Source organism: Paramisgurnus dabryanus, chromosome 16 (genome assembly GCF_030506205.2).
Source record: "Paramisgurnus dabryanus chromosome 16, PD_genome_1.1, whole genome shotgun sequence".
In the NCBI taxonomy this organism is placed as follows: Eukaryota; Metazoa; Chordata; class Actinopteri; order Cypriniformes; family Cobitidae; genus Paramisgurnus; species Paramisgurnus dabryanus.
The window spans coordinates 18,621,828-18,644,152 of record NC_133352.1 but is presented as its reverse complement, the minus strand read 5'-3'; the positions used below and the strand labels follow the sequence as shown (position 1 = coordinate 18,644,152).

General features: G+C 36.4%; 2 protein-coding genes across 3 annotated transcripts in view; both read right to left on the bottom strand.

Annotated features, from left to right (window-relative positions):
* Positions 1-22,325, bottom strand: part of asah1a (N-acylsphingosine amidohydrolase (acid ceramidase) 1a) — a 189,895-nt gene that overhangs the window by 112,718 nt on the left and 54,852 nt on the right. The gene's annotated exons all lie outside the window — the stretch shown is intronic.
* On the bottom strand, positions 8,106-22,300 carry cyp4v2b (cytochrome P450, family 4, subfamily V, member 2b). 2 transcript variants are annotated; one of them, XM_065271765.2, is made up of 11 exons: positions 21,976-22,300; positions 21,765-21,877; positions 21,587-21,672; positions 14,510-14,700; positions 14,319-14,388; positions 14,056-14,182; positions 12,862-13,032; positions 11,139-11,241; positions 10,921-11,055; positions 10,463-10,642; positions 8,106-10,124 (listed from the first exon to the last, which is right to left on the bottom strand). In XM_065271765.2, exons 1-11 carry the CDS (start codon positions 22,166-22,168, stop codon positions 9,961-9,963), a joined length of 1,533 nt encoding a protein of 510 aa, XP_065127837.1. In that variant the 5' UTR covers positions 22,169-22,300; the 3' UTR covers positions 8,106-9,960. The 2 variants fall into 2 exon arrangements, 1 of the variants encoding a protein (XP_065127837.1); XR_010534740.2 differs by having other exon boundaries at positions 9,987-10,124; positions 10,908-11,055.

Here is a 22,325-nt window from a genome sequence, read left to right as displayed (position 1 = left end):
TACTTAGTGATAAGAACGTTTTGGGAAACCGGGCCCTGATCTTAAGTTAACATAACAGGGACGGCATTTACCTTCTTTACCTCTCCTTATAATACGCCCACGATGTTCAATAGTCAAATAACCATTTCAATTGACATTTATGCATTTGGCAGATGCTTTTATTTGAAGTGAATAAAGTATTATTCGGATGGGATTAGTTACATAGGGAGGTGGGGTAAAGCAATTTTTATTAGAGCTTTTCAGTGATTTTAGTCCAGTCCGAAAGCTTTGCGCTCCTAACACAATGCTCTACCAATGAGCTTATATTCTACACAGGACTCCAATGGTGGCTGGTGAGTTATTTTTCTAAGGCACCAGATGCGAAGCTCGTCACAACATGTTTGTGGCTTGTCATTTCAAAATATGTGTTCGGCACATCATGTTAACTTATGTGCATCACACGTGATATCAAAATAAGAGCCTGCTGCAGATGCTTCGAAGGGATTTATGATGAAAGAGTTTAGTGTTTTAGAGTTTAGTGTTAAGTGAGTGTCTTGCGTGTATTTCGGGAGAGTGAGCATAAATTTATCATAAATTCTTTCGACACGTATGCAGCAGGCACGTATTTTGACAAGACACATGATGCACATGGGTCACATGACGCATCAAACACATATTTTGAAATGACGAGCAACACACATGACACTCCAAACATATATTTTGAATTAGTGCACCTCGGAAGAAAAGTCACCATTGCAGGACTCAATTTTCACAAAAGAAAATAACAGCACGGGTTTGGAATGGGATGAGACAGACAAATTTGACTCAACAAAATCCAATTTAGTCTGAAGTCGCATTCACTTTGCTCACTGTTCTGCTTGACTTGATAACAAGTACCCCACATTTCACTTTTATCTCTCATGTCTATACTGTAAATGCAACTTCTTATTATCAGTGCTTCAGTCTCTCCCTCGTGTACTCGATTCTTCATGCTAACTTGCACTAAGGAAGCCGATCTACTTTAATTTCTTGGAATGTCTACAGATAAAACTTTGATTCACTCTTTACAGTTTATTTTGAAGTTAGATGATTGAAGTTCAAGTTTTACGAAAAATGAAACACTCAGAAATAGGCTATTTTGTGGATGGATATCTGTAAACTCATTGTCAGATAATATTTTTCAAAGCAGTTCGCACTGAAATGAATATGTATGTCTCACCCAGTTCCAAACCCTGTATGCTGTTATTTTCTTCTGTGAAATATGAACATAGACAGGGGCGAGACACAAAACATGAATACTATTGTGTGGTGTTCACTGGAAAACAACAGCAAACATGTTGGGAGCTGTGGCCCAAGATGCTGGAATAGGCTCCAGCCCTCCTGCAACCCTGCAGGGAAGAAGCAGGTGGATGGAATGGATGGATGGATATTTGAAATCCAAACCATACCTGAATTTTTTTTTTGCATTTTTTTAAAATGTCTCCATTAAAATTAATCCTCAAAATAAGATTCCCTTTTAGAAAAAGGAACTTGGAACCTGACATCCAGTCTCAGACAGAAATCCATCAATATTCACTCAAAATCAAGCATCAAGGGTTAAAACTATAATGCTGAACTGAGAACAGCCTCTAGTTGTTTATTTGTGAGCTCACAGCTCCATGTGCATCCATACGGTTCACACATCACCTTATAAAATACAAATAAACCCTGGCAGAGCCTTTACCATAGTGACTCTTCACAGCCTCTGTCTGATCCAAGAACAAGGAGGTTGCTCAGCTCATATCTGCACTGACAAAGGTTTTGGTTTCGTTCCATGTGTCTTTCCCACAATTCTCGGAGGACACATTCAAAGCTAAAGAGCAAGACTGTGTGGGCTGAGAAGTGGGTGGCTTCTATTCTAAAGACCACGTTTCTATTCAGCTTCACTCACTCTTCCTCGTGATTTTCTCTGGCAGGGTTCTGCTGCCCTATTTGCCCTGATCTGTTATTAAAAAGCTCCAAAAACTGAACACTTTTGGTAACCTTCAGCATCAGTTGGGCGCAGATCTCGGTTCAAGCAGTGTGATGCGGTTTACATCTGCTGGGCCATCCTGTTGATATAAATACTCCCTCTTTGAACTGATCTCTGCAGCTGACACTTTCTCTACACATTGTCACGGAGTTGGGAAAATTTCCTTTTTTTAAACACAGGTTGCACACAGGCGCTCGCTGTCTATGTGTCCATCCCCATCATTTAAGACTAGCTATTTACAGTAAGTGATAATAATGAGCATACATTTAGGAGGCTGGTAAATTACCACAGATGTTATGTACTGTAAGTGAAAGTAAATGAAGCATTGCTTATTTTTTATCAGGCTTGTAACTGCAAGCTTTTACTGCATACTTTCCAAACAGAAATGTGTCATTTGTTTAAATTAGACAATGAATATTACAATGTTTTACCATTTTTATTTCCATGCAGTAGTTATATTTTTTTATGGTGCAGTTTTTTATTTACTGTAAGATATAGATTTGATAAGCACTTTTTGTATTATTGCATCCATATGACAAATCGGTGAAGTGTTTCTTAATCTTTGTAAGTTGCTTCAGATAAAAGTGTCTGCTAAATGTCTAAATGTAAAGAGTTTATGAGGTGAAGACAATAAATGTAAGAGCTCTTTATCAACTACTGTTAGGGACTATACTGTGAGCACCTGACCTTTACAAATGACAGAGGTGATGGCTTGAAGCTTATATGTTTCTTATATGAAATTATCTTTTAAATGTCATCCACAATACTATTTACATTTTATACTGTACAAAACACATCTGCTGTGGAAACAAATGAATATTCTGTAAAATTCTGATTTTAAATATTATACACATATAAATTAATAGTACATGTTCATGTAGGAACATTTATAGATTTGCTACTTGTGATATTTAACATTCATTTAAGAGTGACATATTATAATTTTAATGTGAAAAATATATAAATACGAAGAACATATAAAATCTTTTCTCATTCAAAGTCAGCCATGAGCAAAACTCTGCATCGTCAGCCCATGTTAACATTCAATTACTTTTTTCAAAACGGTTTACATTACTTTCAGGCCACTTTATTATTTATTCAATGTCAAGATTAATGCAAATATCCAATCAGCCAATGGCATGGCAGCAACTTAGTGCATATAGGCATGCAGATGTAGTCAAGTGGATTTGCTGAAAATCAAGCCAAGTATCTCTGACATTGAATGTTGTATGGTTTGTTAGTACTTGTCTTGAGGGGCTGATTATGCTCAACAACCTTGGTACACAGACGATGATCCAAAAAAAGAAAAAAATATCCAGTAAGTGTTTGCTGTTATGGTAAAATGGCTTAAATTTGAAGTGTTTCGAATGAATAAATACATTTTGCTATGTCAAGCTGCATGCATAGAAGTTAAGAAATGTCTGCCTGCAGCCTATTGGAAAAAAGCGCAAACTAGCTTAAACTATCTAGTAAAAACCATAAGCATTCAAATGACATTAAAAATAAATTATCGGTATATGTGCCTCAATAAGGCAAACATTTTATAATAAATAAACTCAATCCAAAGGCATTGGGATGTGGCATACAAAAGTCATGGCATACAAACATCATTATGAATTAATAGTTAAATTGAGCAGATTGATTTGTGTTCAATCTGTTTCATGCTACAGCCATAACATTTATACAAGCTTTAAAGTGTTTATTCAAAGCAACATATGATGCATTAGAGGTGTATTTTTTAGTTACCCCAAGAACCAAGCCCTTGATCTTAGTGTTAATGTACCATGTTCAGTTGATGGATGTGATTACTGGACTAAATTGGGGCTCCATTTTTATCTGCCTATAATTTATTCAATTCAAAATTAAAATCTAAATCAGGGCACTACTAACAATAAAAAGGAGCTCTTTCATTCCCCAGGCATATTAATAGTGTAAGATTTGTTAAGGGAATGAGCTCTGTATTACCCTCTTGCTCTGTGTCAGAGAGGTGAAGCACTGTTATTCAGCACGGTTAACTTGCATCTCATTAAAGCTCTTACAGTATTCTTTAACTGTGTCAGAATCCAAACCCAACTTCAGACTCCTATTAATTTGTATTCAAGTTATCTTCAAAAACGATCTACTAAAAACTCACAATTTCTTATATCGGCCTAATTTATGTACCATTGTGTAATTTCAAATCCATATGACTTTCTATTAAAAGCAGAATAGTCGAAAAGGCCTAAAAAACACGAGGGTGTGTAAATGATGACAGGATGTTAATTTCTGACTGCACTATGCCTTTAATGATTTGACTAAAAATGATTTTATCTTCAAACGTTTTGACAGCTCTTCACAACATGCCCTTGATGTTTTCCAATGAGAGACCAATGAGATAGCTGAGACATCGATAAGGGTATCTTCCGAAGCCTGGAGCTGTTGAAGGGATTGGGGGAATTTAAATATTCAACTCATGGAAACCATGCTCCAGAAAATCAATTTCCCTTCACTTTCATGTTGAAGAAATGTGCAGATCCACCACACTGAAGTCCAAATTAAGGTTTAAATATGAAGCTTCCATGTAGCTCCAGAGGAATCTATGTCCAGGTTGCCTCTGAAAGTGTGACCTAAAGTCGCACTCCAATTAGATAGGGTTTGGATTACTGGCTGGATTCAGTGCTGCAAGGGATATTAAAGTGTTTTGTGGTCATTTCAAAAAGCAATACAGCTATTGAAGAGACATTTTGATGGACTAAAGATATTAAAAAAGCCTTAATTGAACATATACTGTATCTAAACAACAGTTCTACAGTCACCATTGTGTTAATACACTGTAAAAAAAAAATGGTCCCAAGCTTTCACTGGGGCAGTACCTTAAAAGTTCCTATACTGTAGGTACAAAAATTTAGGCATTTGTAAGTACTAATATGCACTCTTTGATACAAATATGTTCTTCTGAGTGCACATTTTGGAATAATGGTACCCCCCTGGTGACAGCTAAGAAATTATTTTTTTTGACCATTATTTTTCTGACAGTGAAGGATGCCTTTTCTGAGGTTTTTAAAGCATATGCAGAGATACTCAAAAACATGTGTCCCCGTTGTATTTGTATTGTACAGTAAATGCTAATTTACCATAAAGTGCCTCAGGCAACAGTGTGAAGGATCGCCAACTTAACTGTCAATCAAGCAAAACAGGGGCCTAAAACTGTCCGAAAAGTAAAACAACATACAAGATACAGAAGAGCTTCTGCAATATGCCAACATGGAGTGACAGATTCAATTCAAAACATTAGGCTTTTGGTTCACAATTGTTCTATTTATTTATATGTTTTATACTTATTTATTCAAATAACTTTAACTAGATGCAGGATACAAGACTAACTTTTAGCAATAAATATTAAGCCTGAACTATGATAATTGCTGATTCAATGCAAAACAACATTTAGGGGCGGTTTACCGGACAGGGTTTAGATTAATCCAGGACTAAGTCAGGCTGTTTTACACCTGGTCACTTCATGTGTTTTCCCTGATCGGATATCTATATGATATGTTAAAACAGTTTCATTTACATTTGGCCACATAAATGCGTATTGGCATTTGTTTTAAAAATGTTTTTTTTTTGTTTTTTTTTTGTGTACATATTTCCTGTATTTTCTGTTTGTATCTTAATAAAAAGAGTGAAAAATAAATAAATATGGATGGACATTAAAACTTTGCTAAAACCACTTGTTGTAGTGGCCTAAGACTATTACACAGTACTGTATATTCAAATAAATGAAATGCTTTTTAATTATTTTATATACACACTTTTAAATAAATTAAGTTCAAGGTTTAGAAATCTTTGCTTACTGATTTTATGAAGTGCCTTATACAAAAAGTAACGGCAATAAAATACTTCCCCAAACCAAGGCCACTAGCTTTCTATTGATAATACAGTATGTCTGAATAATTTTTCTTTTATAACTCTTTATGCATTTTTACTTCAATGGCTGTTAAGTTTTCCTGTTTCTTTATTCATGTGTACACTCTTAAAAATAAGAGTGCTACAAAAAGTTCATCACAGCGATGCCAGAACCATTGGTTTTTGGTTCTCAAAGAAGTCAAAAAGTTACTCAAAACTTTCCCTCCACTGGCTATTGATTGAAGCCTGTGTCAGGTATAAGTCACATCTGTTCACCTTTCAAACAAATACTCAAAGACTGGAAATAAGTTCTTCCTTTCCCTACTACAAATGGATTCTGAAAGCAATTATGTTTGCTTTTATTCCCGTTTGACCTGTCATGGCCTCAGGTCAGGAAGAAGATCAGAAAAGCAATCAGACACACCTAGACCTACATGCACAGCGTTATAAATGGGGTCTAAATCATTGTTGTATGGGGGCAAAAATGCAATAAAAAAAAATGAGGGGTTAAAAATACAGGTTTGAGCCTTAATGCTTTCGTAAGTCACACAGTGTATCTCAATTGGTAGCATTGTATTAGCGGCATAAAAGTCATGAGTCTAATTCCCACACAAACTGATAAAAAAAAATTTAGCCCTCGAGTGCACAGTAAGTCATTTTGAATAAAAGCTTCTGCCAAATGGAAAATATAAATCTATATGTAGTGAACTGAAAAAAATGATTCATTCAAATTACTCAATTTTTTAAGATAAGTGGTTGCAATCAATTTATTTAAGCTACATTTAAACAAAAGTTTTTTGTTTTGTTTTGCCTTTCTAATTTTTTTGTTTAAATGTAGCTTAAATAAATTGATTGTAACCACTTACCTTAAAAAATTGAGTAAATTGAATGAATCATTTTTTTCAGGTGAAGTGACTATTTGTACTGGTCACACAATGTGGCTATATTCATCCAACAGTTTGATGAACACAGGCAATACATTGAAAAAATACAATTTAGTTGTCAGTGAAGTTTTGCATGGTATAGGGTGTGTTTACATGTGCTCAGGTGGACAACCCAATTTTTTCACATTAGCAGCTCATACCGTAGGTAAAGTATAATTTAAAGGGATTTATTGAAAATATAGTGTCAGAGTGAATTTAGGTACTTTTTGCCATTAGTGTCAGGATTTGATGTTATTCTAGCAGAATGGATGTGACACTTTCCTTTGTTTTGGATGGCATTGATCCGTGTCACACCAGGTGTAGGAAAAGGTGTTTGATGAGACGTGTCCTTTGAAAAGTGGAACTTTTAAGACTCTGTATTATCTCTTGTAATCTCCCTGCACTATAGGCCCTGTTAAACTTAAATACGTCATTTCTCCCGCTTGTGTTTTAATGATTCGCCCAAAGACCATCCCCTAGAAATAATCAGGGCAGAAACGGTCGAAAGTGGACAAAAGAGATGCCAGGTGAAAATGGGAATGTGTCACTCTCGTCCACTTGTGATCCGATCGCCCAAAACACATCTTAGGTATAAATGTGCTCACAATGACTCAGACTTTAGCAGCCAAACAAACCACAGGCTATAATGGCCACCCCAAGACGATACCATAAACAATTCTGCAAGCCTTGCACTTTAAAATTATGAAAAATTAACTTTATTAATTTGCTTTTTTACAAATGCACTTTAAATCATACATAACATTTTTTTTAAAACAGACAAAAATGAAAGTAATTACTTATTGATGATGTCCCCCTCCATTAAGATGTTAACTGCTACGACATTTTTGTAATAAACAAGATAAAAATGAAAAACTCTATTTTTTACTTGTATGTTAAAGGGACACTCCACTTTTTCATGTCATGTTATGGAGCACGATGCTAATGGTCTAATTCAATGGATTGTGCTAAGCTATGCTAAAAGTGGTATCACCAGACCCGGAGATCGGCATATTTTCAAAAAAACTGGAGTGTCCCTTTAAATCACATTATTACGCAATGAATTAGCTACAAGGCACAACAGCTGTGTGTTAGATGCTGTATAACCACCACTTCTGCATTTGTCCATGCGTGTTGCCATAATTTCTACAACTGGGAACTGAGGATAATGCGGATATGAAGTCACTAATTTCATTGGAGACAAGGAATGAGCCATTATTTAAAACAGAAAGTTCTCTGGATTTACACAATCTTTGTGAACTTTGGGGATAAAGTAAGTACACAACTGCATTAAATAAATCACACTGTGAAAGTGGTTTTTAAATATTTTATTACAAAAATCTTACGCATTGTGGCTTTAACATTTGCTCACAATTGATTATTTATTTTTTGCAAGAATACCATTATGCATTTAAAATAATGACACAAGTAAATTGTAAGTTCAATCCTTGTAAGTTTGTGCACATTACTGTGACCAGCCTATACATTTACATAGACAGCTGTTTATTTTCTATGACAGTGGAGTGGTGCATTATTCACTTTAACTAGGATTTAATTTTATAATGTTTCCATCTGACGAAGTTCAAAGAGTTTATTTATCTATAAGGGAACCATATAGGGTTCAGCAGGGTTGGCTGATAATTCCAGCGGTCTGCGCTCCCTCTTCACCAGCACAGATCAAGGCAGACCTGCAATGATGAGGAGCAATACTGCCTCTCTGTGGAGGAGCCTTTGATGAAATGCATGCATCCAAAATGACGATGTTTGAAGCAGAACTACTAGTCAATCAACTGACCACATTAAAATCTGTCATTTGAAGAAATAGCTCTTGCTGTTTAATCTGCCCTGCGGATGAACAGAATGGATTGATTCTTGTTCACGCTCCAAATAAGCAAACAAACTAATTTAAATCATTGCCACGCTCAATATTCATGCATGGCATGATGTACTTGATGTTTGCATTCCTGCGCGTAAAATCACTTGGAGCTTATTTTTAAAACAGACTTATGCTGTTTGGGACAAAATGAACTGGGATTTAAATTTCTCATTTAATTGAGCAAAACATTTGCCTAAAGAACTCCTATCAAGACAAATGCCAGTTTGATTAAAGATGTCCGTTATATTTAACCTTCGTGTTTGAATACAGTGCAGACGAGTCTTGAGCAATGATTGTTTAGTCTAGACATTCTTTCACTAAAGACTTGTTTTCGTGCAGTCATTTGAGCTTGCTAGAAATGAAAAGGGCTTTGAATGCCAGTTGCTTCATTGCTTGGTATATCTGCAACAAATCGGTAAACCTGAGATTTGCCACATATTAAAAATCTGGTTACCCCTAGTACACTCCATCTTATCTAAAATGTTTCTCAAACGGCATAAAGATTGATAGTCATAACCAATCCTGCACTTCAAAAAACACAGAACAACATTTATGCAGTTTTATGTAAGAAAAAACACATCTTATTGGGCCGGCTTCCAAGACCCAGGACTAGGCCTTAGTTATATTAGGACATTTAAGTAGTTTTTACAAACATACCTTACAAAAAAACACATATGGCACAATGGCACACACATATATATGGTAATTTAAAAACATGCATTTTAGTCTGGGACTAGGAAAACACCCCAAAGTGTTGATGAAGGATTCAATGGTCGCCTTCAGGAAAACAAACAGTTTTTACATATATAATATATTTTTAAACTTTACATGTACATTTTATGTTATGTGATGTTATCAATTATGTTGGTTGACCATTTAATATAATGACCACTAAACTACAAATGAAGAGTTTTGTTGCAAAACGAGATAACTCTGTTTTAACATTTTTGTCAAAAAATGTTTATTATTATGTTATCATGTTATTATTTTGTTTTATGGTGCTACTTAGCTGTATTTTTTAAGTTATGAAAGTTAAAATCAAATCAAGAATAATGACCTTCATAAACATTTATTGCCTCTATTGTTTGTTAAAAAATATGGCTAAATTCATAATTCCTCTATAATCCCATTTTACCACATTTAAAAATCTATCCCTGAGAGTTTTATACATTTCATCTAAACTTTTCTTTCTCTCTTCCTAAACAGAAACACAAAACCGTGTGCTAAATGTCTAAATGTAAATGTAATACAAAAACTGAAGTGGTTTGAGCTTTCTAGTTTGACGATAAAAGTCATTTGGTTCGTTTTTGTAGTTTAATCCAAATACCCTTCTCAGGACGCAGAATGAGCTCCCCCAGCGGTCTCAGTTCTTCACGGCTCTGACACGACTGTAACTCATAGTGACGTAAGACGGTTGCAAGAACCACCTTCTCCTCCATCATAGCGAAGCGTTGACCTGGAGCAACAGATACACAGACAAGAGATAATAGGAGGGCAGCAAGAAAGTAGGAAATTCATCAAGTAAATTTCTTTATAAAGCTCTGATTTCGAGCCTTCATTCCTGGAAGGCAATGGAGATGACTAAAGATTGTGGATATAATTCATCTCCAAAGGTGTGTGGCTCTCTTTCTGATTTGTTAATAGCTGGTTGTTGTGTGTGGCCTGAACCTGTGAGGACTACGTGCTGAGGAACAATCTGTCTCATTCAATGTTGGGACACAGACCCAAAAACTCTAGAGGTATATGTGTGGAAGTAAAACACAGGGTCTAACATACATCGTTCTTTCTTCTTACCAATGCAGTTTCTTGGTCCTGCAGAAAAAGGGATGTACGCATATGGATGTCTCCCTTTGCTGTTCTCTGGCAGGAATCTTTCCGGTCTAAATTCCTCAGGTTCTGGAAAGTAACGCGGGTCCCGGTGAAGAGCATATGGAATAATAACAGCATTCACGCCTTTTGGAACTTTGAACCCATCTGCAACCAAAGCAACCACAGTTTTATAACTATAATATATACATCACAGCTTTGAGAGTCAAAGTGGATTCAGGGCATTTTAACGGGTAGCACACACACATACAACTGTTCTGCTATATAAGAGCAAGTTTTTAATTAGTAAATGGATGCATCTGTTCCCTATGGCAACACATCACATCCTACAAAATTGTTGTTTCTCTGCCAGCTACTTCTTTTAGATTCTTAGATTTGAGTAGAAAAAAAAATCCTTGAAAAGTTTACAAACCGCTGCCACCTACGGATGTGACAGGGTTCACAGATGCTGCGTGCAAACAGCGGCACAGAGGGGAACAGACGCAGACTCTCCTTGATGACGCAGTCCAGGTAGCGCAGCTTTTTCAGGTCCTCAACCCCAACGTGGCGCTCTGATGAACCTGCCAATCAGAATACAGGAGCTGTTGGACATTATCTCATTAGTGTAAATTAAACACAAAACACGTGAGAAAGACTTAAATACCAAACACTTCCTGTAACTCTGCCTGTACTGCCTTCTGGACCTCAGGATGAGAGCCAATCAGATGTAAGGCCCAGTTCATAGATGCTGCTGTGGTGTCATGACCCTATCAGTAGTATAGTAAATTCTTTAGGTGGTAATGTGCCAGTGAGTGCTTTATTATGAGTCTTAATCTCATGTGAGAGTAAAATGTTTTAATAAAAAGTGGAAATTTAATGCTTTATAGCTTATTTTAAGGACATACACTGACTTAAAAAATGTCTTAATATGTATCCTGGCTGTCACTAGGTCAATACCCTTAAAAAAAGGTCCTAATATGTACCAGGTAGATACAGATATATACATTTGGGGCTCTATCTTACACCCGGCGCAATGCAGCGCAATGCGCGACGCAAGTGTCTTTTGCTAGTTTCCACCCTGCGCAATTATCATTTTCACGTTTAGCGCCACGTTGTTTAAATAGCAAATGCATTTGAATTTTGCGCCCATGGGCGTTCTGGTCTGAAAACGTGGCGTGTTCAGGCGCATTGTTGGCACGTTGCTATTTTGAGGAAACTAAAATAGACTACGCCATTGACCAACAAAAACCTGGTCTAAAGTCTAAAGTCAATGATGCAATCGTGTTTTTTGTTATTTAAAGAGCGCATTAGTAATATACGCCTATAAACGGGACATACGGGACGACAACGCGGGTTTGCTTATCACATACATGAATGGCAGCAGCACAAAAACGCTTTTAAATATGAAAGATTAAAGGATTGAATGTTAAAAATTTAATATTGAGTCTCTTGGACATAAATGAGGACTAATTATGAGATGTTAGACAGCGCAAAGAGCTGCTTCACCTGTAGCCTGGTAAGTAAATAAATGCTTTAAACACATGCATCTGTTTTTAACATTTTTTTTTTTTTAAATGCTACCTCACGAATTTATTGTATATGATGACTCTGTGGATATGGTGAGATGAGAAACATTTTTAAGTAATGCTTAAAAAAAACTGACGCTGTCCAAGTGCTGAAACGTGCAGAGAGCCGTTTGTAAATTCTTTATCTCCTGTTTGTTACAAATAAAGTATTTTTAGAGTACAAACCTTTTCTTACATACTTGTAAATAATTTTTTGATGATATTGGATAGCCATACATTTAAAGCAATAATAAAAAATAAAAATTATTTAACATTAATCCTAAACTGGGGATCTTCTTCCTCCGCTTAGTTTTTCGGTTTACAAAGTCTGTCATCTAAATAGATATTAGACATAGCGCCAGCGCAACTTGCTTTTTAAGGGGATGAGAGGTGAGAGTCTCATTGGTTTATTGCACATTACGCCCAAAATACTCCCATTACTCATTAAAAAAGAAGGACCAACCCTTTTCGACCATGCGCTCGGCGCACAAACCATTTTTCCCGTTGTTAAATTAGCAAAAGTGGATTCGGACACGCCCATTTAGACGTTGCGCTGTGCGCTTTAGACAATGCGCTTAGATCGTTAAAATAGAGCCCTTGGTTTCAATATGTACCTCTGATGTACTAATATGAACTCTTTTGGTACAAAAGTGTACTTTCTGAAAGAGTGCAGCGCCAATGACAGCTAGGGTACATATTTTGATAATCCTTTATGCCAGTGTAGGGTACTAGCTAACTTTTAACTGTTGCAGGCTGTTTAAAAGTTTTCTAAAACAGTTTGGTCAAGCAAACATTTAACATTGGTCTTCACAATCTTTGTACCTCAAACATGAAAGTGTCCACTTCTTCCTGAATATCCTCATGACTCAGATTCTTTCCATTCTCATCAGTAGTTTTCAACAGCATATCCAGAAAGGCTTGTCTCTTTCTCGGCCCCTGGTCAGAATCAGCGTCACACTCAGAGCTCATGAACTTTGCTCTCTCCTTAATAACCTTCAGGTAAAAAAAACAAGTAAAAAAAACACAAATCATTAAAAATGATTCAGATTTTTGGCTTAAACACATGTTTACCTGCTAAAAAACCTAGCCTAATTCGGTTTGCTGGTTTTTAATTGTTAAAGATAATATTAGATTGTTTAACCCTGTTAGACTTTTGAAGGTGCACTATGTGACTTGAAGAGTGATCTCTTGACAGAAATGCAATATAATATAATTATAATATGAGTGGTGTGTAAGGACCTTACTGTATTGTTTTTATTATCTTAGAGTGAGCAGTTTGTATCTACATACACCATGGGTTTCCTTACATGGAAGTCAGCATGTCACGCCGCCATATTTCTACAGTAGCCCAAATGAGGCTACAGAGCATGTTTCGTCACTACGGCTGAGTCCCAAAGCTCTAAAATGCTGCCTCCAAGACAAGAGGCATCAAAGCACATCTGAATCTAATGTTTGGCTTACTTCCTGACTCCTGAGATAACTTTATCGTCATGTCCCGCAATTCTATGCGTGGTTGTGCATGGGGAATGCGATTGGCTCGACCAAATTGGCTCAAAAAATAAAATGGCGGCCAAAAAGCAGCTGAAGCCCAACTTTAGTATAAATAAAGTTTTATTTTCACTTTGGACACCTTTTAATTACATTTCTAGCAAGAAATTAGTATTGTAGTTTTCATGTATGTGATAAGCTCTCTGTTTACATTTCAAACTGAATTCCATTACGCTGCCTATGAAGGCTGTCCGAAAGCGTTTCCCAGAGCTGCCTTCATGCCACCGAAGTCATTGCCTCATGAGGCAGCGAGGCAACAAGTCAGCTGCTTAAGCTTTCGGACACAGCCTACATTGTCTTAGAAAATTACGTGTTTGTCCTGTGGTGGCTATCTTAGCTTTTTTGTACGTTTCGAAATGGAGGGGTAAGCTGTGGACTGAGCCGTTGATTGCAATTCACCGCTAGATGCCGCTAAAAATCTACAAATTGGTCCTGTAAAACCGCACAACGCTGACCAAAACTACTCACGCTTGCAGTAAAGGAGTGTAGAATCTTCAGTCTTCTAGAATGTTCTTTGCCTTCTTCTAACATACCGTAGATCCAGTCTGGCCACAACCATGGTGATCTCTGTCTCTTGCTGATGATGTCACTCATTCTTCAAGAGGAATATTAACACAATTAATTAACACAATAATTGGAATGAACCGTTCTATGAGACTAACACAGATACCATGTTGATTAGTGAAAAACTGTAACATTGTTCTTAAAATGGAACTTGCTATTGTACTTACTTATAGACACTTTGCACATACTCAGAGTCAGCATTACTTTGTGCATAGATTTTCTTCCCCATTGCAGTTTCTTTAGAAGGCAAACATATATTTTGATTTGCTTCAATTGTTCTAGGCAATACATACAGAAAGTTATTTGAACAAAGTTCACATTTTCTTTTACTGAATGGTATGTTCAAGACAATACTCACCACATATGATGTCCAGAGCACATAATGTTATGTAGCTGAAGCAGTTAAACGGCTCACCACCTGCATGCTTCTCCATCTTCTGTATCAAAATATCAGTCTGCTCATTCATCACTTCCAGGAAGTCGGTGAGAATGGAGAAGTGAAAGGTCGGAGTCAGCATTTTACGTCGGTTACGCCATTTCTCACCTGTGCTGTTTTCATGGAAAGAAAAGGTTGTGAGCTCAACATACTGTAGCTTAATTATTATTCAGATTTACAGTGTATGTGGATTTAATGTTATATTCAGATACATGCTTGGACTACACTGTGTTTGGACAGATGGTCAGTGACCTTGTCTTCAGTCTTGCAGATTACGAGTTACTGTTCTTTGTGCAGAATGGTTGATGCAAGCTGTTCTTGGATATTAGATCTGTCAATTTAGTAGGTGGTCTTCAACTGCATCTAAAAATCTTTAGGTTAACTTTAAGGGGTGGTTTCCCGGACAGGGATTATCCTAGTCCCAGACTAAAATACATGTTTGAGCTGCCTTAATAAACCACCTTGTACTGAAATACAGTAGCTAAACACACATCAGTGCCATTGTTTTGTCTCAAGATGCACACAAGTATTATTTTTTGTAAGGTTTGTAAAAACTACTTGAATGTCCTAGTATAACTAAGGCCTAGTTCTGGATTAATCTTTCCTGTCCGGAAAACTGCCCCTAAATGTCAACATAATTGACAGTCCGAGCCCTTTAAAGCAACTGAAAATTGCATTTGTTTGACAATTATTATTTTTTTAGTTGCATTTGATTTTGTGATTTTACTGAAATAAAAAGCATTTTATTGACATTACGCCACTAACCAAAGGGATGGATATGCTAACCTCAGTTAATTTTAACAGCTTCAGTATCCTGTATAACTTCAGACAGTTTTTTCATAAAATTTACACTAAAAGGTGTTGACACCTCCGTTCAAGGACATGTTAGAGATAAAGAATCCCATCTACATTAAATAACCTATATTATATCTGCATATTATACTAGAAAAGGTATAACACATAGCAGCTTTAAAGAAAATGTTACATACAGTGTGGAGGATAATGGAGAGGATGAGAGATAACAATACCGTTTAATATATAAAGAAGCACATATACAGCAACATTGACAACAACGGACAAAGACTGGAACAAAGGTGGGGAAATACAGTATATACACAGGGACTAATGACCACTAACCTAGAAACACGTAAGGATGATAAATTAAACAGATGGGGAACAGGTGATGAGAGAAGGAGGTCTCTGCAGAACAAAAAGAGGTGTTTCCCAAGTTTGGGACGTCTTCAAACTGAAATAGGTGTTTTTCCACATCTTTGTCTGATTGGCTCAAATTGAGTGCCTTATATAAATAAAATACATAGTCATCTCACTCTCTGTTTCTCGTTTTCTGTGTTATTTACATATTTTGAACCGCAACAACATATACTGTACTGTTATAGCATGGTATAAAATGGTTTAGGAATGATTCGAAATTACTTCATAGGTTTTGAATAGATTACGCCGAATTATATCTTTTTTTGTAATTTAGGCACAATAAATAGTTTGTATTCCTTAACATATTTTATTTTTCTGACTGAATTACATTATTGATGTAGTTGCCTTCCCTTTTAGCGACTTAAAATTATGTCACATGTTTCCTTTAGGCGTATTCTTAAATGTTTCCATATGTCTGCACTTGCGTAGGCACTCAGAGAAAGTGACATGCTGCATTCTTTTTTCTTTCTTTCTTTTTTTTGTACATAAATCATTGATTAAGAGAAAACGCAAAAGAAAAATATAGCTGCAAGCAGCGATTAGCGGGGTTCAAGCGATCTGGGACCTTAAAGGGGTCATAGCGTGAAAATCTGACTTTTTCCAAGTGTAAGTGCTATAATTGGGTCCCCAGTGCTTATATCAACCTAGAAAACATGAAAAAGATAAAAAATAAAATAATCGAGAGCACAATTGAATTTCAATTACAACAAACCACCATCATTGTGATCAGTGTTTGCATTTCATCCACTCATTTGCATTTTAAAGGAAACACCCAAAAACTGCACAATTTTGCTCAGGCCTACAAAGTGTCAATTTTAACATGCTATAATAAATGATCTGTGGAGTATTTTGAGATAACACTTCACATACACACTCTGGGTACACAAACAATTTATTTTACATCTTTAAAAAATCTCATTATATGAACCTTTAAGACCTTTAAGGGCATGCCTGTTTAGATTTGCTGCATTGTTATCAAATATACTTAGAATATGAAATACTAACATGTTACCAATTAGGTAAATTTTCTGAAGAGAAAATTATGTGGTGCATGCTGTTGCAAGATTTGTCACACAAAATGTTTCAAAAATTGTTAACATGAGACAAAACAGCCCACCACAATTTCTCTACGATGTTCTGATATAGAGATATAGGTCTCATATGGCTAATCTATAACACAGCAATGATGAAGAATAAGCTAAAACACATACATGCATTTACACACAGAAGCAGAAATGGCAGGGTTAGGAAATAAGACTTTGAAATAAATGACCAATCTCCATATGCTTGGTGTCCTTTAAGAGTTCATCAACCTATTTAAATGTTTATCCTATGTTCGAATGTCACATGACTGTTAAAACGGATACCGTCAGAATGATTGACGAAATGTTATTTTAACATAATAATACTGACTTCATAAAGTTAAATCATGCATCCATTGATGAAACCTGTGAACACAATTTCATTGAGTATACATTTTAAATACTAAATAATAATTTTAGCCAGCAGATGGCAGAAGATGACCTTCTGCCATCTGTTGGCTAAAATTATTGTTTTCCTTTTACAATTAATTTAACATAAAATTAGTATTGAATATTTAAAAGTAAATAAAGGTAGACACATTTTTAACTCAAATCCTGATAAGCATGCTCTTAAGTATATTAATGAGGGTCTGTGTTTCACACAGAGAGTATATATTTTTCATATAATCCTTTTATTGTGTTATTGTAAGAGAATACTAATTTATGGATTTGGAAACAATAAAGCAAAGTTACATATTTTAATAGAAACATTTTTAGGCTCTGTCATGTTAAATTGTCAAATAGTGGTATAGCTCTGCAATTATTTTCATGTGATTTTAGGCTGGGCCAATAAATAACTGATCCAGATATGTTTTCAATATCAAATTATGTCAATAACAAATGTCATGTTATTTAGTAGATTTGCAGCAGATTTGCTGGTGAGCATTTGTCTGTGTTACTTTCATAAAGTGCTGCTTTTTAGTTGGGTTCTAGCAGGTCATTTATGTGAATAATAACCAATTGCATTATCACATGAAGTTTTTGGTGCAATATTTGAAAAATAACATATAAAAATGTAACAACTTTGTATTATACATCATGTCAGGACACGTTTATGTCATGGAAGGTAGAATAGAATCCTAATGCTACTGATGTAAATAAATGGAGATAATGAAAAACTTTAATCCATATCTTTATGAGTTCCTTTAAACACACATGCTGCAATTCAGTCGTACAAATGGCACCTACACCAATGTGTGACATCACATGAAATCTATGCTTACAAAAGCAGGTATTCAAATTCATTACATTTTGTATTTGATATACCTTTACACACAGAGGACAGAAAAATGTACTGCGCTGATTTTATTGTTGTTGACTGAAAAAATTCTAGTAGTTTTGAAAAGTTGTTTTTGTAATTCAAAGCTAAACAACTAAAGGAATAAGACGTACAATTGGTGATAACAATTTGGCATTCATATTTGCTCACAGACTACAGGAAATTGTATTGCATTGGCTTTAGTGGTGTTGAGTGAAAAACCAAGTATTAGTTCACAAAATAGTTTTTTCATATAAACATAAACATATAGAGCAGTGGTTCTCTACTCCGTTTCTGGAGAACCACTGCTCTGCACATTTTGTATGTTTCTCTCATCTGACACAATCAGTTTAGTTAATAGAGATCTCTACTATTGTGCTGATTATGTGAAGCAGGTGTGTTGAGAACCACTGATCTAGAGAACTGTTTACTTTGCACACATTGTGTTAGATGCAAAGATTTTCAGAAAGATGAACTAAAAATCCTCACAGACACTTGGAAACATAAGACCAACAGTCCCATGAGTTTAGTTGTAATCACACACCATTAGGCTTGACTCGTACATGGTTAATACTGGTTGGCTGTTGAGTGGCATGTTTTCAAAGATAAATAATTATCCTCATAGACCATTATAAGAACCTGAAAGTAGATGTAATGTGCAAAATAACAAGTAGGTCAGACAAATATTTATGTGTCATATACATATGCTATAGTTATGGTTATTTGTTCTTAAGTTATAGCGCCACCTAATGGACAATCTCTGCAATTTTTTGCATGTGACCTCAGCTTGGGTCTATACATATGTGTACCAAGTTTCATGTTGATATCTCATTCCTATCATAAATGATAGCAATTTAAGTATTTGTGGCCCCGCCTCTTCGTACTTTTGACCGTAGTGTTGCGACGACGAGTGCAAAGTTCAACTTTTTTTTGATAATTATTGATATTCAGTGTCTAAGGAATATTCCAGCACTGGATTGGTTCAGATCGGTCAAAAAACCTAGGACTAGTTCGCAAAAGTAGGTTTAAGAGAAAATTATGAATATCTAACAAACGATTCGACTGAGACAAGTGCTTCTTGAGGAAAAGTTGTTCATTAAATGTAGCTCTATTAAATGATATAAAGATCTTGTTGATATCTGAAACACTGCATAATACACAATCACTTAAACATTGAAAAAACGTGATAGCGCCTCCCGGAGGCCAAATTTTTTCTTACTCTGCACAGACCTTCATGGCCAAGAGACAAACAGGTCCACCACGTTTCGTTTCGATCGGCCTCCGTTAACCCTGCCCAATAGCTGCTTTTTCTTGATTGGCCGATGGCGGCCATGTTTTTTGAGCTACGCGAAATTCCTTTCCCACACAGATAGTACCCTAGACCAAGAGCACCCGTGCCAAATCTCAAGTTGATCGGTCCCATATTTCTCTAGTTACAGCTCTTCAAAGTTGAAGTAGTGTTATAGCGCCAACTAGTGGTCAAGCGATGCAATTTTTTGCACGTGACCCCAGAATAGTCCGCTGTATATGTGTACCAAATTTGGTTTCGATACCTCTTTCCAATCCCAAGTTACAGCCATTGAAGTCCAAGAGGCTCCGCCCATTGGGGGCGTTTGGGCGTGGCTTGACGACGACGAGTATAAAGTTCAACTTTTTTTTGATAACTTTTCATATTCACACTCCAAGGAATATTACAGCACTGGAACGGTTCCGATCGGACAAAAAACCTAGGACTAGTTCGTTTTTATTTTTTTCGACAAAATCGAAAATAGCGAAAAAATTTTCATGACGGAAATGAAATCGGAGATATACGTTTTGTTCGTCTTGACGCAAGGAATCCAGGGATATAAGACACTTGACATTTGGACAAGAATTCTGGGAGTTATGAGCATCAACGCGTTTGTTATCGCTATAGCGCCACCTATAGGCCAATCGGGTTGAAACTCTATCAACCTCTCCCCAAATTGGGTCCTACCATTTGGCCAAGTCTCAAGTCTCTAGGCCTTACGGTTTGGTCTGCACGATCCGTTTTACGGCAGAAGAAAAATAATAAAAAGAATAAAAATCCATACAAATACAATAGGGTTTCAGCCCTTCGGGCTTGAACCCCTAAAAAACAATGATGTATGGCTTTTCAGGGGTTCCGTACTTTTTTGATTGGATGGTTAAAAATGCCTACTCCCAGTTTGAAAACAACCCAAAATTGGAAAAACATCATCTTTTTTGCTCCGCAGAGACCTGTACTTGGGTGATAATGATAAAACTGGGGCAAGACTGTGACAAAGGGCCAGATTTACTAAAGCTACATCAAAAGATTTTTTAAATCTTATCAGAATTTCAAAATGTGATAGACCACAAACATGATGAAAAAAACTGAAGTTTTAACACGTTTGTTCCTATAGTGTGAAGAGTGCCGCTATGTGGTCATGATAGCACAACACGCACCATCAGATTAACTTCACAAACAATGCGAGTCTCAGCTGGGAACACAGGAAATCTCGCGGACATCTTGAGATGTTTCTCGCTGCCAAAAGTAAACAAATATGGCGAACAATGGGCATGAAGTACATAAAAACTTCTGATGTTCATGTCACTTTGGATTGTGCCTGCTGCACGATGTAGTTGTTATGGTTCGTCTTTCATCAGCTTGCTTTCTGATTGGGTATCGTTTCGTTTCATGAGACAATCTACAAAGTGTGTTTGCATTTGTCCTTGGGGTTTCCCCACGCAACAAGATTTCTGATTTGCAATCGGAGTGGCCCCGACGTGCTTCCGAGCAGATTCAGATGCTATTAACAGACCACAGAAAAATCTGATAAGATAATCTGTGCAACCACAAAGGCGATCGGGATGAGGATTGTCGTAAGGTGGAAAACCAGCCCAAATTCAGCCTGATTATCTTGTGCTGTGTACCCGGCTTAACAGCTTGCGCCAGCCAGCCAGCTTGCGCAAACCACCATTTTGCCGTAAAATAACGACTGTTGAGATTTACTAAGACGCACAGTGGATAATAAGCGCAGAAAAGTGTGGTCTAGTTATTTTTGCGACTGACCTTATTGCATACAGTATAGGAGTTTCCCTTTCAGATGCAAAATGTACGGGAGGAGATTATTTAAATGATTCACCCAACGCGATTTCCTAATGTTTGCGTGTAGATCGCACATCATCGGGTGTGCTTATTTGCGACCCTGAACTAATTTGCGCTGCTCTTAGTAGATTGATTTGGTCGTTATGAAAATCAGCGGTTGCGCCTGTGTTATTTAATTTGCACCTTTTGTGTAAATAACCCTCAAATATTACCACTCCTTTTGGCACTTTTTTAGAATTGCACTCTCGCGCTAATAGTTAACCTTACAACAAACTGAAACAGGAATAAGCATGCAAGAAAACAGAATGTAATTGTAACAATAATGGTGGTAAAGCACACCATACTGTATATGTGTGTACCTGGTAAGCAGGCCTGTGCCAAGCCAAGGATGAAGAAACCTATATGCAAATGACTTGTCAATGTGTCTGGAATTATTGAGAACAACCTGCAGGAAAACACAATAGATCGGATATTAAACTAGTGCTTGTAGACAAAACATTTCTGAAAAATTGTCAAAAAAGAAATAAATATAAGTACCTCAATATTCTCTGCATGATATAAGATCAGAAAGGGCACTGGACCCACCCAAACCTTTGTTAGTGGAAGGTGTCTGTATTCATTTGTGCCCACAATTATCTGGTTGAAAAAATCTTCAACAGAAACACACTATTATAACGCAGAAATGTCACTGTATCCTTGTGATTTAATTGCAATATGTTTTAGACAAATCTATATTACAATTTCTTACCCCCTGCATTGGTTTTAAACTGCAGCGCATTGCCAAAGATTGGGAAAGCGCCTTGCATTCCTGGAATCGGTCTCATTTCGTTCCATTTTTCCAAGTAACTTTTAAATGGATGAAATGTTGTGGATGCCAAAAGAAGTACAAGAATGGTGGTAAATATAATCCCCACAACATATAATCCTAAAACGACACCCATCTCGGTCAGACGAAAAAGGCTGCAGCTCTGAATGAAGTGCTCTGGCTGAACTTAAGACTTCAATGTTTTGCTTGCTTAATACAAACAACACCGTTGTATTATACAACCTGAACAAATGTGGGTTATCTGTGGGTGAACAGCCTTCTGCTGAAACATT

What these genes read in the sequence shown, in the direction of transcription:
- cyp4v2b (XM_065271765.2), bottom strand. Translation starts at nt 22,168, where the DNA reads ATGGGTGTCGTTTTAGGATTATATGTTGTGGGGATTATATTTACCACC. An exon ending in GGCACAGGCCTGCTTACCAG is followed by an intron (nt 14,701 to 21,586) that starts GTACACACATAT and finishes CCATGAAAACAG; the next exon opens with CACAGGTGAGAAATGGCGTA. An exon ending in TATGTGCAAAGTGTCTATAA is followed by an intron (nt 14,183 to 14,318) that starts GTAAGTACAATA and finishes TTCCTCTTGAAG; the next exon opens with AATGAGTGACATCATCAGCA.